At 42.2% G+C, this 16,015-nt stretch overlaps 1 protein-coding gene across 3 annotated transcripts in view; it reads left to right on the plus strand.

The window, feature by feature from the left end:
- Window positions 1-16,015, plus strand: part of TBC1D4 (TBC1 domain family member 4) — a 93,804-nt gene that overhangs the window by 4,274 nt on the left and 73,515 nt on the right. Inside the window, exon 1 of one of the 3 annotated variants that reach the window (XM_081002915.1) lies at window positions 211-248. The exons of the other annotated variants lie outside the window; for them this stretch is intronic. Within the exon in view, the coding sequence (XP_080859041.1) occupies window positions 226-248 (23 nt within the window). The 5' untranslated portion in view covers window positions 211-225. Of the gene's footprint in view, window positions 1-210; window positions 249-16,015 lie in introns of those variants that run through there. 3 annotated transcript variants of the gene reach the window in all.

A 16,015-nucleotide genomic window follows, 5' to 3' on the forward strand; every position in this document is an offset into this window, starting at 1 on the left:
CTGAGGATTTGCTGTGAGGTAGCTCATTCATTTGGATTTATTCCATCACAGAACTACCTAAGCCGAAGCTCCTCTTTCTTCATTGTGACTTCCAGGAAGTATGAAATAAATGTCCTTGTGCAGAATATTAACTTGCCCAGCATGCAGCATCACATCTGCACATTTCTCCTGTGAAGGACGTTTTGTGTCAAGCAAACATTCATGCCACCTGCCTGACCTATTAAGATGCAGGACTGGACTATAAATAGGTAACTCATTGTAGCTACGGGCAGGTCTGTCAAAAGTTGGCTTTTTAAATAGTAAGTTAACCTGGGAGATCTTAGTGCATAGTTTGTGGTCAGTCACCAAAACAGTTCTTAGTAGAATTATTCACTGTACTGGTGTAGTAAGAGAAGATGCATGTGTGCGCGCGCGCAAAAGTGATGATAAATGTTTGGCTGCAGAAGCTATTACTTTAAAACTGCCCCTTCTATTTTCAGGCATTATATAGTGTCTTCCTGTGGCCAAAATATACATTATGGTTGCCAGTGGTTGCCATGTGTATTTTTTTTCCTGCTGCGCTGCCTCATGAATCGGCTGATTTGCATGTCTTTTGGTGCTGCACTGCTGCACAAATCAGCTGATCTGCAGAGTAGCGCATTTTAGTTCATGCTTTTCAAAAAGTATAAAGTGTTGCTGAATATATGTGTGCAACTATACACTTTGTTTTGGCACTCACAACCCAGAAGCCTTGTGGCAAATAGCTTTTCTATCACAGTTTCTAACACTGCCCTGGCTGCCTTAAAATCAAGGGAGGTTTCCAACATTTAACGTAGCAACATATAAAAACATCAACTCAAAGTGCCATTGTGAAACAAATTTTCAGAAAAGGAAGCTAAATATTCCAGGACATTAGGAGATTTCTGAAAACGTTTTCAGAAATATATGTATAGAAATTGCCTGATATGTTAAAGGAACAAAGTACCGTATCTTTCGCTCTATAAGACGCACCAGACCACAAGACGCACCTAGTTTTTGGAGGAGGAAAACAAGAAAAAATATATTCTGAATCTCAGAAGCCAGGACAGCAAGAGGGATCGCTGTGCAGTGAAAGCAGCAATCCCTCTTGCTGTTCTGGCTTCTGGGATAGCTGCGCAGCCTGCATTCGCTCCATAAGATGCACACACATTTCCACTTACTTTTTAGGAGGGAAAAAGTGAGTCTTATAGAGCAAAAAATACGGTACTTTATAGATGCGCCCTAGGCTTTGCTGTGTTCCAGCTCATTTCCCCATGTAGCTACCCCTAAAGGACAAAAAATGCAGCCTTGTTCTGAAAGAACAAAACATTATGAACAACTTGTGTTTCTCTGCTGCATGACCTGAGAGTCAAAAGCACATTTAGAAAACTTCAGCCTGAGCACTTGTGATGGAGGCTAAGAGACTTCTGCAAGGTTCTGCTGGAATAAATCAGCTTGATGGCAGAAAGGCTTTGTGTAGGACTGAGATCTGCCAGACTGCGCATCACATCTGTTTCCTGGAACTCTGCCAGGAGCCTGGGAGGGATCTGTGTTCTGAATGCTTCTTTATTAGGATGTACTGGGTACGAGTTTTGACCTCTTGTTTCAGGCATGTCATAGGAGGAATGGGAGCAACAACTTTTGGTAGTTGTTCAGAATTAACTAACAATACAGTCACAGAATATTTGTGTGTGTGTGTGTGTGTGTGTGTGTGTGTGTGTTTAAAAGCAGATGAACTTTGCTTTTCCGGATATAGTTCCGGGTAGCTACTGGAAGCGTCACTTCCAAATCAAAGCCCAAAGTAGCAATGGACTTCCTGCGTCTCAACATTTGAGTCCATGAGTGTCGCTCTGTGCTAGAACACTACTTTATTCTGAAATGATTTTTGCAGCCCACATTTTGTTGGGTAGGTGCAGAAATTCATCGTTCCCGGCCAGGGTGGATTTGATTTAAATCACGATTTAAATCACTAGTCAGTAAGACTTGGTTTAAATCATTTTTTTACCAAAAGACTCATTCTTGCTGCTATAATCTTAATATTTACAACCAGATGAAGGTTTTGTTTTTGGAATAATAAATTTTCAGAGTAGCTTTTACAGTTCTATCAAAAATTACTGATTTGGTTATACTATTAGAAATACATAGAGCGATAATTATGAAATTATTGTGAGGTTTACTAAGTTAACTGTTTATATTTGGACCACTTTTCTGCTGTACTTTATTGGAAGGAGAAAAATAATCATTTCCTTACTAACAATTTAAACAGTTTGTTTAACTAAAACAATAACATTATAGCATATGTATCCATGTTTGTTAACTGGTTTGGTTAAACTATTAAAAAAGACCACAACAACTTAGACCGAGTTTTAGCACACATGAAAAATTTAAAACAAATCCTTATTTTCTGATGAATAGCTTTTGGACTATAATGTAACTTAAAAAGAAAACTATCTTTAGAAAGATTTCCTCTCCAAAATCATTTTATTTTAAAAATCCAATTTAAATATAAAAAACCCATTTTTTAAAAAAAATCATTGGTTTTTATCCACCCTGTTCTTGGCCCATGTCGTATTTTGACACCGAAGTTGTCTCTCCCCTCACCAGAGTCTGAGATTATTTGGAAAACAGCAAGGAATGTTGCTGTTTCTGAGTGATTTGAAAGCTTAGCAGGATGCCAGGCGATACCCTGAGTCAGAGAAAACACAGGGCTGGCTGATGGTAACCATAGATTTTGTCTCAGCGCAATGGGCATCCCAAAAATGTGGACCCCCGCAGTAGCTCAGGGCTGGGGAAGATGTAGCCAGTAGTCTTTGGACTCCAATTCCCATCAGTCCCAGCTAGCATGAAGGATGATGGGAGTTGTAGTCCAAGAACATCTGGAGGGCCAGATTCCCCTCCTCTGTGTGTTCCTAAATTGTACATACACTCAGATTGAGGCGTTCTGGATGTTATGGAGGGTGCCTTAACAATTTTGGGTTACATTTTGCACTATATATCCTATCCTTCAGTTAGAGAAGAACAATTGCCCTGTTTTTGAGATTTCTCAAGCAACTGGACTGTTTTGGATTCTATGTGATAGCAAAGCTGAGGGTCATTCCCTAATAAATTTCAGCGCTGCAGTTTCCACGAGTCTATTCGTTGGGCCTGAAAAGTCTTTATATTAGCAAGCGGGAAACTTCAAAGTGAGCGTAATTTTAGCTTGGCAATGCTTGGTTTAATTTATGGCTTTAGAATAGCTTTCCTTATAGAGGTTATAATTTGTAAGTGGAAAGAGTTACTCCTTTTAACCACACATTAAAAAGCACTCACAAAACTGTAATTTCTATTTTTTATTTTTCTGACTGAAGAGGACTGTAAAGAGAGCGAGTTAATTTTTTTCTGTAAGACTTCACAATAAAGAGACGTGTGATCTTGTACAGTCATAACTTGGGTTGAAGTAGCTTCGGGATAAGTATTTTCTGGTTGCGCGCTGCGGCGACCTGGAAGTAACGGAGCATGTTACTTCCAGGTTTTGCCGCTTGCGCATGCGCAGACGGTCAAAATGACGTCATGCGCAGAAGCGGCGAATCACGACACGCGGACGCGGGTTGTGTTCGCTTCTGGATGCGAATGGGACTCCGGAACGGATCCCATTCGAATCCAGAGCTACCACTGTAGTTCACTTTTTCTTTCTTTAAGGGTGAACATTAAATCTGATTTTGTTTTGGTGGTTGTACTAGTAATCCTCTTCCTTCTGAAAAATCAGCATTAAGGGGACAAAATAGATAGTTCTGGCCCAGGGTGTCTCCTTGTCTTTTCAAACAAAAATATTTGGGTAGAGTTGCATTTTCCTCATTTAGAGTTGCAGCATCCTCATTTTCTGCAGTGGGCTATGGAGAGGCTGACGGATCGCCTGTGCATGGCACTGTGGCTCAGGGTGGAAACAGGGGCAGTTAATTCTTAGAAGAGTTGTGCATTAAGTATTTAGCGGGTCATTCCACGCCATTTCAACGAGGTCAGGTCACCCTCCATCTTGGATGTTGATGAAATTTGGTGTACACTCTTCCCTTATGGTTGAAAGAAACCCCCTTAAATCTCCCCCCTCTATCTCAAACGGTTTTAATTTTATAGCACTTCAAAGTTTCGTTAAATCTGCGTTGTCTGTCCCTCTTGAGACCCTTGGTACAAGATTCACTTGTGTACATTTTATTTTTTCCTCCATAACCAATGATCAGAACTCTTTGAAATTTTACACTGAGCTCAATAAAATGATGATGATTTCAGAAAAAAATACACCAGCACTCAAAAGATCTTATAGATGTCTAATTTTTTTTATAAAAGCAGTTGTAGCCTAGTTTTTTTTGGTGGAAAAACTAGGTTTAGAAAACCTGAATTTACAGCATGTGGGCATGATGTAACCAAAAGTTTTTGATGTTGAAAATTATTGCAAAGACATGCTCTTTCTCAACAAATAATGAAATTTATGGGTTTTTTATTCCTTGTAATGAAAATTTTACTTTTTTTGGACATCGTGGGGGGGGGGGGAATGGCTACTGGGTAGCCATTTTGTACAACTTTCCTGTAAGATGGTTCCTGGAATACTGTAGGAGGAAGTTGGAATAAAAATTAGAAGTTCTAATACAAGCCATTGTAGGATGATACCATAACAAGCATAAAAAAATTCAAATGGCAAGCTATAATCTAAAATTTAAATATTAAAGAACAGTTTTCTAAAGATTATTTTTATTTCGTTCCTGATCTGCACTGAGGCTCTGGCCATCCAAAGTAGACTGCTAGCAAGCTCCATTTATCAGGGATACCATTACTTCCACACGCCCCTCTTGTTTGTGAAATTGCAACAGAGGAGCCAGCAGGTAATCATATTTGCCCATGGGGCCTGCAGTAGCTAATCTGTATTTTTCTGGTTCCCGGTTTATATTTTCTGTTTTAGAGTCTAAAGCTGAGAGTATATGGTAAGCAGATTTAGCAGTATATCTTAATTGAATGTGAATTGCAGAATCGCCTTCCTTAGGGTTGCCGATGTTTATCAATGTGTGTGTAGGGCATTATTTATCGAAGATGATGATTTGGGGATCTGAATGTACAGAGTGTGTATCACAAATAGGATAGTTTGTCCAAATGAAACAAATAAATTGAGAAAAACAAAAAAACAAACCAGATTGGCTCTGAAAAATTGGGGGCTCACTCAGAAAGGAAGCAGTTCATTTTTGCGAACTAACTTTTTTTAGTAATCAATCACATGTTATGGATTCTGGACATAGCCAGCCAGTCTTGCAAGTAGCCTGTCTAGAAGGTTCTGCGTTCAAAAGTGCCCTCAGCACTAGGCCTCTGTTTCCCCAGGAGTATATGAAAAAAAAATCACAAGGAATCTTAGTTGTGAAACTGTGCAGTAGCTTCTTCTATCAAGTATTTCATCTTCCTCTTGGACGACTGCACCTTTGCATATATTTTAGGCACCTTGCGTCGGTGAGTCAGCATAACCTACTTAATATTGCAAAGAAAGATAGCTGGCTGCTAACATCATAGGATTTTAAAGGACACTGTATTTGCCTGATATGCATGCACTAAAAAAAATTATTAATCCTGGAATTCTATATAAAAATAGAAAAATCTGCGTGTGGATCTTTTTGTAGGCAAAAACAGCACCATCTAAGCCCATGAAAGTGGTATCAGTATGCTTAAAGGTACCCCTGACAGTTAAGTCCAGTCATGGACGACTCTGGGTTTATGCGCTCATCTCTCTCTATAGGCTGAGGGAGTTGGCGTTTGTCCGCAGACAGTCATGTGGCCAGCATGACTAAGCCACTTCTGGCGAAACCAGAACAGCACACGGAAACACTGTTTACCTTCCCGCTACAGTGGTACCTATTTATCTACAGTGGTACCTCGCAAGACAAATGCCTCGCAAGACGGAAAACTCGCAAAACGAAAGGGTTTTTGGTTTTTTTAGTTGCTTCGCAAGACGATTTTCCCTATGGGCTTGCTTCGCAAGACGGAAACGTCTTGCAAGTTTGTTTCCTTTTTCTTAAAACCGTTAATACAGTTGCGACTTGACTTCGAGGAGCAACTCATAGCACGCGATGTGGTAGCCTTTTTTGAGGTTTTTGAAGACTTTGGTGATTTTTGAAGCTTTTCCAAAACTTTTCCGACACCGTGCTTCGCAAGACGAAAAAAAACGCAAGACGAAAAAACTCACGGAACGAATTAATTTTGTCTTGCGAGGCACCACTGTCCTTGCACGGGTGTGCTTTTGAACTACTAGGTTGGCAGGAGCAGGGACCGCGCAATGGGAGCTCACCCCGTTGCGGGGATTCGAACCGCCAACCTTCTGATCAGCAAGCTGTAGGCTCTGAGGTTTAACCCACAGCACCGTCCGCATCCCAGGAAGTTTACGAAACAGCAAAACGTACAGAGGTACAAAATAAAAAATTGGGGGGGACGACCCTAAGGTGGAATCCCCCTCTGCGCCCAAAAAAGCATCCTAGTGAGGATTGAAAAATGCCACAGCAGACATGGAATGCTGACTGTGAGGAGGAGGAAAAAATAGAATGGAGGATCCCTAAAGAAGGCATGGCTGGCTAGAATCCTGAACAGGAACACTGCATACTGTAACATTTTGTTGCAGGACCCACTTCTCCCATATGCCTGGACTATACTGTTGCTTTGTCAATGAAACAGCCATCTTGAAAATTGGTGTGTCATGCGTGGATATAATTTTAAATTTACGTCCAGGGCTGCAATACTTGTTCACAATAGCGATCCGATTGGCTTGAGGTTGGAGATTTGACAGTGTCCCAATTCATGCTTGTCCTACGTAGCGCTGGTCCTTTCCCTTTTTGTAGTCTTCCAGACCTATGTCCTTTATTGTGTATGTGGATATGCTTGCATTTGATTTGCAGATAAAAAGGTAAAGGTAAAGTGACCCCTGACCAATAGGTCAAGTCGTGACCGACTCTGGGGTTGCGTGCTCATCTCGCTTTATTGGCTGAGGGAGCCGGCATACAGCTTCCGGGTCATGTGGCCAGCATGACTAAGCCGCTTCTGGCGAACCAGAGCAGCACACGGAAACGCCGTTTACCTTCCCGCCGGAGCGGTACCTATTTATCTACTTGCACTTTGACGTGCTTTCGAACTGCTAGGTTGGCAGGAGCTGGGACCGAGCAACGGGAGCTCACCCGTCGTGGGGATTCGAACCACCGACCTTCTGAACGGCAAGCCCTAGGCTCTGTGGTTTAACCCACAGCGCCACCCACATCCCGCCAGACTTATCAACAGTCAGCTGGGTTGAAAGGGTTGAGTTGTTTTCTACGCTTGAATATTTGTACGAAATACTTGGATGACCTCTTATCAGAACAGAGTCTACCTGTTTTCCAGGCGAGTTCCTAGTTCAAATGATATTGTTGGAGATCCAAGCCCTTGATAGACAAGGGGCCTTGGCTTGACTCATAGTTGGAGAGGAAGGTGGTTGGAATCAGAGAGAAGAGGGGCATCCTGGGAAGTCACTCTTGGGCAATGACTTCACTTGCATGAGCGAAGCTGCATCACAAGGATAACTTGAGTCATAGGGCAGTGGGCCTTTGCCATAAGCCATTACCGTGGTACCTTGGTTCTCAAACTTAATCTGTTCCGGAGGTCCATTCCAGAACCAAAGCATTCCAAAACCAAGGCGCGCTTTCCCATAGAAAGTAATGCAAAATGGATCAATCCGTCCCAGACTTTTAAAAACAACTCCTAAAACAGCAATGTAACATGAATTTTTCTATCTAACGAGACATTGATCCATAAAATGAAAGCAATAATCAATGTGCTGTACTGTAAAATAAATAAGACAGTTTTGTAGATGATAGAAATTAAAATTATTATTTTTTTCTTACCTGCACTGATGATAGTCATTGTTTGGATGGGGAGGCTTTTATCCATTTCCGCAGTCACACCATCAATCAAACAGTAGCTGAACTGGGTTCCACACAGTCACAAAAACAAATGAACCAAAAAAAGCCTCAAAAACAAATACGCAAAATAAATAGCAAAAACATAAGCGGCAAACTTAAATTTGTTCCGGAAGTTCATCTGACTTCCGAAATGTTCGAAAACTAAGGCACAGCTTCTGATTGGTGCAGGTGCCTGTGAAACAATAAACGACAGCCGCATAGGACGTTCGGCTTCTGAAAAACGTTTGGAAACCGGAACACTTACTTCCGGGTTTTTGGTGTTTGAGAACCAAGGCGTTTGAGACCCAGGTTACCACTGTATTTGCAAGCTAAGCTCTGTCCAAGGCGACCCTGAAGAGAAGACTAGTGAGGACAGACCGACGTCCTTGAACAAGGACTTGTCCGCCATTACCATCCTTCTCCCTCCGATGCTCAGCTCCCAGCAGGGTGTTGGGTGTTTTGTTGGATGCAGACAACTGCATTTTCCGCACAAGTGCAACCCGCCAAAGCTGGCGACTGCCTTGTGTGAGCTGAGTGGAGGCTGTGCGGATGTTGGTGGGACCAGAGCGTTCTCATCCTCTCTGGTCATTAGCCATGATGGCTGGCTCTGATGGGAGTTGTGGTCCAAGCAGGTCTGGGGGGTCACATTGGGGGCCCTGCTCTACAGACCAGTCGCTGTCAAAAGGGACTGCTCAAGGTGCGAGAGAAGAGGGAGGCCACAGCGAAATAATGACGGGGGGGTTGGTGAAAAGAAAGGAAGAACCAGGTGCTATAAAACAGTAACTTTCTTTAATAAAAAAGCAACCCACACATTTTAATCATAGATCTGCCTAAGAGACACTAAAACAGATGAAAACTTGTGTTGTCTTCCCATTCTTATTATTAGTATTAATAGGATGGGGTTGTTGTTATTATTATTATTGGGGTGGGGGTGGTCCTACTTGTGTCTCTAGCACCTGTTAGAGAAAGCTTTTTTTGGGGGGGGATAGTTTTATAATCTACCTTTTACCACTGTTTTTATGTTATGCTTCTCTCTACTTATTGTTGCTATTTTGCTTTGAAATTGTGATCCTAACTATTGTAAGCTTCCCTGAGTAATATTTGGATGATAGAAGGGCAGGATTAAAGTTCTTGTATAAATAACCCTAGCGTAGAAAACCTCTGGCCAGTAGCAAGTTGTCGCTTCTGCTGTAAGTAAAACAGGGATAAGCCAGCTGGGTAAAAGCAGGACATTGCTTTCCAGATATCCTCATGTCCCTTTTCCCTGACTTGCCTTGAAAAAAATACTTTGAACGATCCCTTGATTGATTATCAAAGTACTTGTGCTAAGTGTTTTTCAAGCTAAATTAACATGATAACTGTGAATTTCAAGAACACCAGCCATATGGACCTTCTAAACTGGCATATTGAATCACATGCTGTGTCCCGTTTTTCTGAAGTGTTAAGTTAAACTTGATTGTTGTAAAGTCAATATTATCCCAGTTAGATAAGAAAAGCCTTTTATTCCTCTCAAATGGACTCTGGTGTAAGGAAGCAAAAGCTCAGTGATGATGGCTTTCTTTTTGTTGACATAGTTGAGAACGTACTGTACTTGTAGGATTTAAATTTACTCCCATTCAGAGGAATAGAACAATGGAACAACAGGATTGTTTTTTTGCAGGTGGTAAATATGTATGTTCTGTTAATAGTGAACTCCGTGTGCTTTGGGCTTGTTAAAGGGGCTCTTTTTAAACACCCTCCTCTAGTTTTCTTCTAGTTCTGTAGGGTTGCAGACAAATTGGACTTCTTTGAAAAGTTTAATTGATTTAGCTATAATTGATTTAGCTACATAGGCTGAAGGCAACATGATTCAGCTGCCCAAATTTGACGGCCAATGAGCGCCATTTTCTGATATCCCTAATGTCAGTGTTTGAGATAAAATACCACCAATAATAATTCTTGTCCGGTGCACTTGAAATGTGCCCTTGAAAAATGTCCTAAATCGCTCAGAAATTCTCCTTGGTGTCATTAAATAGCAATCAGCCTACAGCAGTGTTGCGATCTTATCTTTATCCTTCACAATATTATTTCTAGCGCAGCCAAGGATAGATTGCACAGCACCGTATGAAACATGAAATTTATTACGGTCAGAAACCAGCTTGAGAAACACAAATGGAACCAAAATCCCAATAGCAAAACAAACATTTAAAACAATATACAACAATAGATTTTAAGTTTGAAAGTGCAATAGGCATAAGGTAAAGGTAAAGGGACCCCTGACCATTAGGTCCAGTCGTGGCCGACTCTGGGGTTGTGGCGCTCATCTCGCTTTATTGACCGAGGGAGCCGGCGTACAGCTTCCGGGTCATGTGGCCAGCATGACGAAGCCGCGTCTGGCAAACCAGAGCAGTGCACAGAAACGCTGTTTACCTTCCCGCCGCAGCAGTACCTATTTATCTACTTGCACTTTGATGTGCTTCCGAACTGCTAGGTTGGCAGGAGCAGGGACCGAGCAACGGGAGCTCACCCCATCACGGGGATTCGAACCACCGACCTTCTGATCGGCAAGTCCTAGGCTCTGTGGTTTAACCCACAGCGCCACCCGCATCCCTGCAATAGGCATATAAACACATAAAAACTTTAAAGTACACTACCTTACAGAAATGACCCAAAGTCGCCCATGGGTCCGGGTTTGGGAATTTTCTTAACAAACTAGATTGAATTGGGGGATGGTCTGCGCCTACAGATCTGTGCGCAGAATCTGGCGACAGTCTGGGTCATCTTGTGGCCTTTGCCTAACAGAAGATCAAATTTTTGCTTTACCGGGAGGTCAGTAAGCCTCACCAGCAGGGGGTCAGTGGTTTCTCTATGTGCCTCATCGTAACAGGGACATCTAAAAAATATGTGTTCAGGGCTTCCTATATCCCCCAATGGACAGGCGCAAATTCTCTGGTCATATGAAATGTGTGTTTCAAGCTGATTGTAAGAGAAGTTTATTCTTCGTGGTTTCCGAAATCCACGGTGTAGCGCTACTTTCTGAGAAATGCGATGGGGAGAAGCTCACAACCCAAACCAAATGTGTCCATGTTATTTTAATACATTCGTTTGTGTTACTGCACCTGTCAGGGTAGTGTTGGCAGGCTCCATCCTAAGAAGGTTTTCGCTCTGTGTGGATAGCTTAGTTGGTTAGAGTGTGGTGCAAATAACACCAAGGTTGCAGGTTCAATCCCTGTAAGCGGAAGTTGCGTATTCCTGTATTGCAGGGGGTTGAACCTCTGTGTCCAGTTACACTGCATGGCTGTATAGTTTAGCATGGGGAAAGGAAACAGGTGGCTCATAGAATAGAACTAGCTCATGGGTAGGCAAACTAAGGCCCGGGGGCCAGATTCGGCCCAATCGCCTTCAAAATTTGTCCTTTTATTTAAAATGCATCTCTGGGTTGTTTCTGGGGCATAATAATTTGTTCATTTCCCCCCCCCCCCCAAATATAGTCCAGCCCCCCAGAAGGTTTGAGGGACAGTGGACCGGCCCCCTGCTGAAAAAAGTTTGCTGACCCCTGAACTAGCCCTTGCAGTCTTTCCACCAAGCCTCAACCGCTCTCAAGGGTCCTGCCCACTGCAGTTAGTTCACTCATTATGAATTATTATTATAATTACTATTATCATTATTATTTTATTTGAACCACACCCATCTATCTGGGTTGCCTCAGCCATTCTGGGCAGCTTCCAACAAACATAAAAGCATAATAAAGCATCAAACATTAAAACTTTGCCATACAGGGCTGCCTTCAGATGTTGTCTAAAGGTTGTAAACCTTGGTTCTCAAACGCCTTGGTACTCAAACGACTTGGAACCCAAACACTGCAAACCCGGAAGTAAGTGTTCCGATTTTCGAAATTCTTCGAAGCCGAATATGCTCCAATTTGAGTGCCACGCTTCCGATTTGAGTGTTACGCTGAGGCCTGTCTGCTTTTGCTATTTACGTATTTTGCATTTTTTGTTTTTGCGGCTCTTTTTTGTTTTTGTCACTGTGACTGTGTGGAACCTAGTTCAGCTACTGATTGATTGATTGATTGATTGTGTGACTGCAGTCCATTGTTTATCGCTTTCATTTTATGGATCAATGGTCTCGTTAGATAGAAAAATTCATGTTAAATTGCTGTTTTAGGGGTTGTTTTTAAAAGTCTGGGACGGATTGATCCATTTTGCATTACTTTCTATGGGAAAGCGCACCTTGGTTTTGGAACGCTTTGGTTTTGGAACGGACTTCCGGCACGGATAGTTTGAGAACCAAGGTACCACTGTACTTATCTCCTTGACATCTGATGGGAGGGTGTTCCACAGGGCGGGCGCCACCACCAAGAAGGCCCTCTCCCTAGTTCCCTGTAACTTAACTTCCTGCAGTGAAGGAACCATCAGAAGGCCTTCGGAGCAGAAATTGCCACTTTCTATATTTTGTAGGTATGTAGCGCTCTGTTTTTCAGACAGTAATCTGGGAGCCCGTGCAGTTGGGACTCCACCCTCCAAACTCCACACACATGAGTAATTTCTTTTAATACAGTTGGCATTACCAGACAGGAAGGGCTTTTCAAAAGGATAATTTTGGACTAGAGGACAATTATGTCACTTTTGGTAGTACCAAATGCTAGGTAAAAATAAGCAGGGTGAGGTGTGGTTTTTTCCCCTTCCCCTTTGCAACTTTGCTATGCCAAAAATATCATTTGATTGAATTAAAGCACGGGCACAATTGCAGCCTTGAAACAGCAGCTGTTCTCTGTGTGTTGCTGTTTGTCACGGGAGTTCCCGCAAGGTCAGTAAAAGACTCTTTCCTCTCAGAAATGGCAGGGATGAATGCATCCCACGTGGCAAAGTGTAACCTTGCTGTTTTTGAGACCTGAAAAAGCATCATGGCCAATCCAGTGGCTTTTTAAAACGTATTTTTTTGAGGGAAATATTGGGTTACTCTTGTTTTTATTATGCATTTTGTGATTTTATTTTGTGATTTTTATGTTGCAAACGGCCCCGAGACCTGTGGTTATAGGGCTGTATAAAAATTTAATAAGTAATAATAATATTAATAATACTTTATGTGGTGGATATTGCTTCCCCACAGGCACTGATTAGGGAGTCTATATTTGTGGAAAACAGAGGCCACCTTATTGCCCAACTGGACCATTAATCCAGCAGTTAGCATCACCAAGGGATCCTCTACTATTTTGCTTGCCTGTTTCTGGTCCACACTTTACCATGGGAAGAGAGAGCTCTTTACTGCTGACTGCACAGCATGGAAAGTAAGAGAAACCACGGGGGTAGGTTTGCCACATTTCAAAAAGTGAAAATCTGGACAAAAAAAGTTGCTGAGCATTTTTGGGCAAAGCTGTTGGGATTGCAAAATCTCTTTTTAAAATGTAAGTTTTTGAGCTACTTTTAAGGAAATTCGCCCAAAACCTGCACTTCCAACATGGGTTGCCCTGTGTCTGGATTTTCCTGGACACTTCAGCAAATTCTACCCAGACACTGTTTGCGACGGCCGAATCCTGGCTGCGTCCGGGAAATTTTAATCATAGATCTGCCTAAGAGACACTAAAACAGATGAAAACTTGTGTTGTCTTCCCATTATTAGTATATGGGTATTATTAGGATGGGGTTGTTGTTATTATTATTATTATTATTATTATTATGGTGCAGGTGGTCCTACTTGTGTCTCTAGCACCAGTTAGAGAAAGCTTTTTGGGGGATAGTTTTATAATCTACCTTTTACCACTGTTTTTTATGTTATGCTTCTCTCTACTTATTGTTGCTGTTTTGCTTTGAAATTGTGATCATAACTATTGTAAGCTTCCCTGAGTAATATTTGCATGATAGAAGGGCAGGATTAAAGTTCTTGTATAAATAGCCCCAGCGTAGAAAACCTCTGGCCAGTAGCAAGTTGTCACTTCTGCTGTAAGTATCACAGGGATAACCCACCTGGGTAAAAGCAGGACATTGTTTTCCAGATATCCTCATGTCCCTTTTCCCTGACTTGTATTAAAAAAAAATACTTTGAATGATCCCTTTATTGATTATCAAAGTACGCAGGCTGAGACCCTACCTGCCCGCAGACTGTCTCGCCAGAGTGGTGCATGCTTTAGTTATCTCTCGCTTGGATTACTGCAATGCGCTCTACGTGGGGCTACCTTTGAAGGTGACCCGGAAACTACAGCTAATCTAGAATGCGTCAGCTAGACTGGTGACTGGGAGTGTCCACCGAGACCATATAACACCGGTCTTGAAAGACCTACACTGGCTCCCAGTACATTTCCGAGCACAATTCAAAGTGTTGGTGCTGACCTTTAAAGCCCTAAACGGCCTCAGCCCAGTATACTTGAAGGAGCGTCTCCACCCCCATTGTTCAACCCAGACACTGAGGTCCAGCTCCAAGGGCCTTCTGGTGGTTCCCTCGCTGCAAGAAGCCAAGTTACAGGGAACCAGGCAGAGGGCCTTTTTGGTAGTGGCGCCCACCCTGTGGAACGCCCTCCCACCAGATGTCAAAAGAGAAAAATACCTACCAAACTTTTAGAAGACATCTGAAGACAGCTCTGTTTAGGGAAGCTTTTAATATTTAATAGGTCATTGTAGTTTAGTGTTTTGTTGGAAGCCGCCCATTTTATTATTTATTATTATTCTCACTTGTGCTGTTTTTCAAGCTCTTATGACTGTAATGCTGAAGATAAAAAAAATTCAAAAATGCCAAACTGTGTGCTCAAGAGAAAAAGCAGAATTGCACGGCCTTTATTTAATGAGATTCTTTGTAAGCATTGCTTTGCAGACTTGTTTGCAAGTTTACTTTAAACAGCAAGATTCAGATTTTGCACATGTGCAGACACTTAAGCCATGTACACATTACTGGCTTAAATCATAGCTGGCTCGTTTCCCCCCTGAATTCAGCTCAAAGCTGGTTTGGGGAAAACAGCTTCAAAATACAAGATACACATGGACTGTGGTCATTGTCGTATGTACTCTTCTTCTAAAACCAGCTCTGGACACAGGAGAAACAATTCCAGAAGGAGTTAGTCCAAGCCTAGAAGCGATGGTGGCTCCAGTAAAACTGATATTAGTGCATTTCAAGCTTGAATCGAAATGCCAATGCATAACTTTAAAGCTGGCCGGCAGTTGTGGGGAGAAAGGAGGAACCAAATTTAGGGACACTGCACCTGGTTCTGCCTTAAATAAGATGCCTTCTAGATTTATTCCAAATATCTGCAACTTCTGTGGCATGAATTAATTATTAATCAAATTAACCACAAAGATTTAAGCGACAACTTGCTTTTCAGTAAAAATGTACAGATTCATCTTGCAAATTATCGTGTATTCTTGTGTCCTCAAAGTAAGCCCTGTCAGCTTGTTCCTAGGTAAATGTGCATAGGATTGCAGTCTAATTCTCCCTTTTCTGTCATACAGCCTGCAAAGTATTGCGAAGTTTTTAATGTTTGATGTTTTATCATGTTTTTGTATTTTGCTGGAAGCCACCCGGAGTAGCTGGGGAAACCCAGCCGGATGGATGGAGTATGAATAACAATACAGTGGTACCTCGGTTTTTGAACGTAATCCATTCAACTTCCGAAACATTCGAAAACCAAGGCGCAAAGGGCAGTCTGCAAAAGACTGAAAAAAATAACATGTACAGTGGTACCTCTGGTTGCGAAAGGGATCCGTTCCAGAGGCCCGTTCGCAACATGAAAAGAGCGCAACCTGCAGCAGCGCGTCTGCGCATGCGCAGTTGCGATTTGCCGCTTCTGCGCATGACATCATTTTGCGCGCATGCACAAGCGGCAAAACCCGGACGTAACCCTTTCCGGTACTTCCGGGTTGCCACGGGACGTAACCTGAAAGAACATAACATGAAGCAAACGTAACATGAGGTATGACTGTACATGCGCAGAAGCCGTTCAACTTCTGAGGTGCGTTTGAAAACGGAAGCATTTACTTCCGGGTTTTTGGCATTCAAAAACTGAAACATTCAGCTTCCAAGATGTTCAGATACTGAGGTACCACTGTAACAATAACAACAACAACAACAACAAGAAGAAGTTTAATTAGTGTTTAACATTGGAGTACAGTGGTACTTCA

The sequence above is a fragment of the Podarcis pityusensis genome (assembly GCF_964106645.2).
Source record: "Podarcis pityusensis genome assembly, chromosome: 4".
NCBI classification, from domain to species: domain Eukaryota; kingdom Metazoa; phylum Chordata; class Lepidosauria; order Squamata; family Lacertidae; genus Podarcis; species Podarcis pityusensis.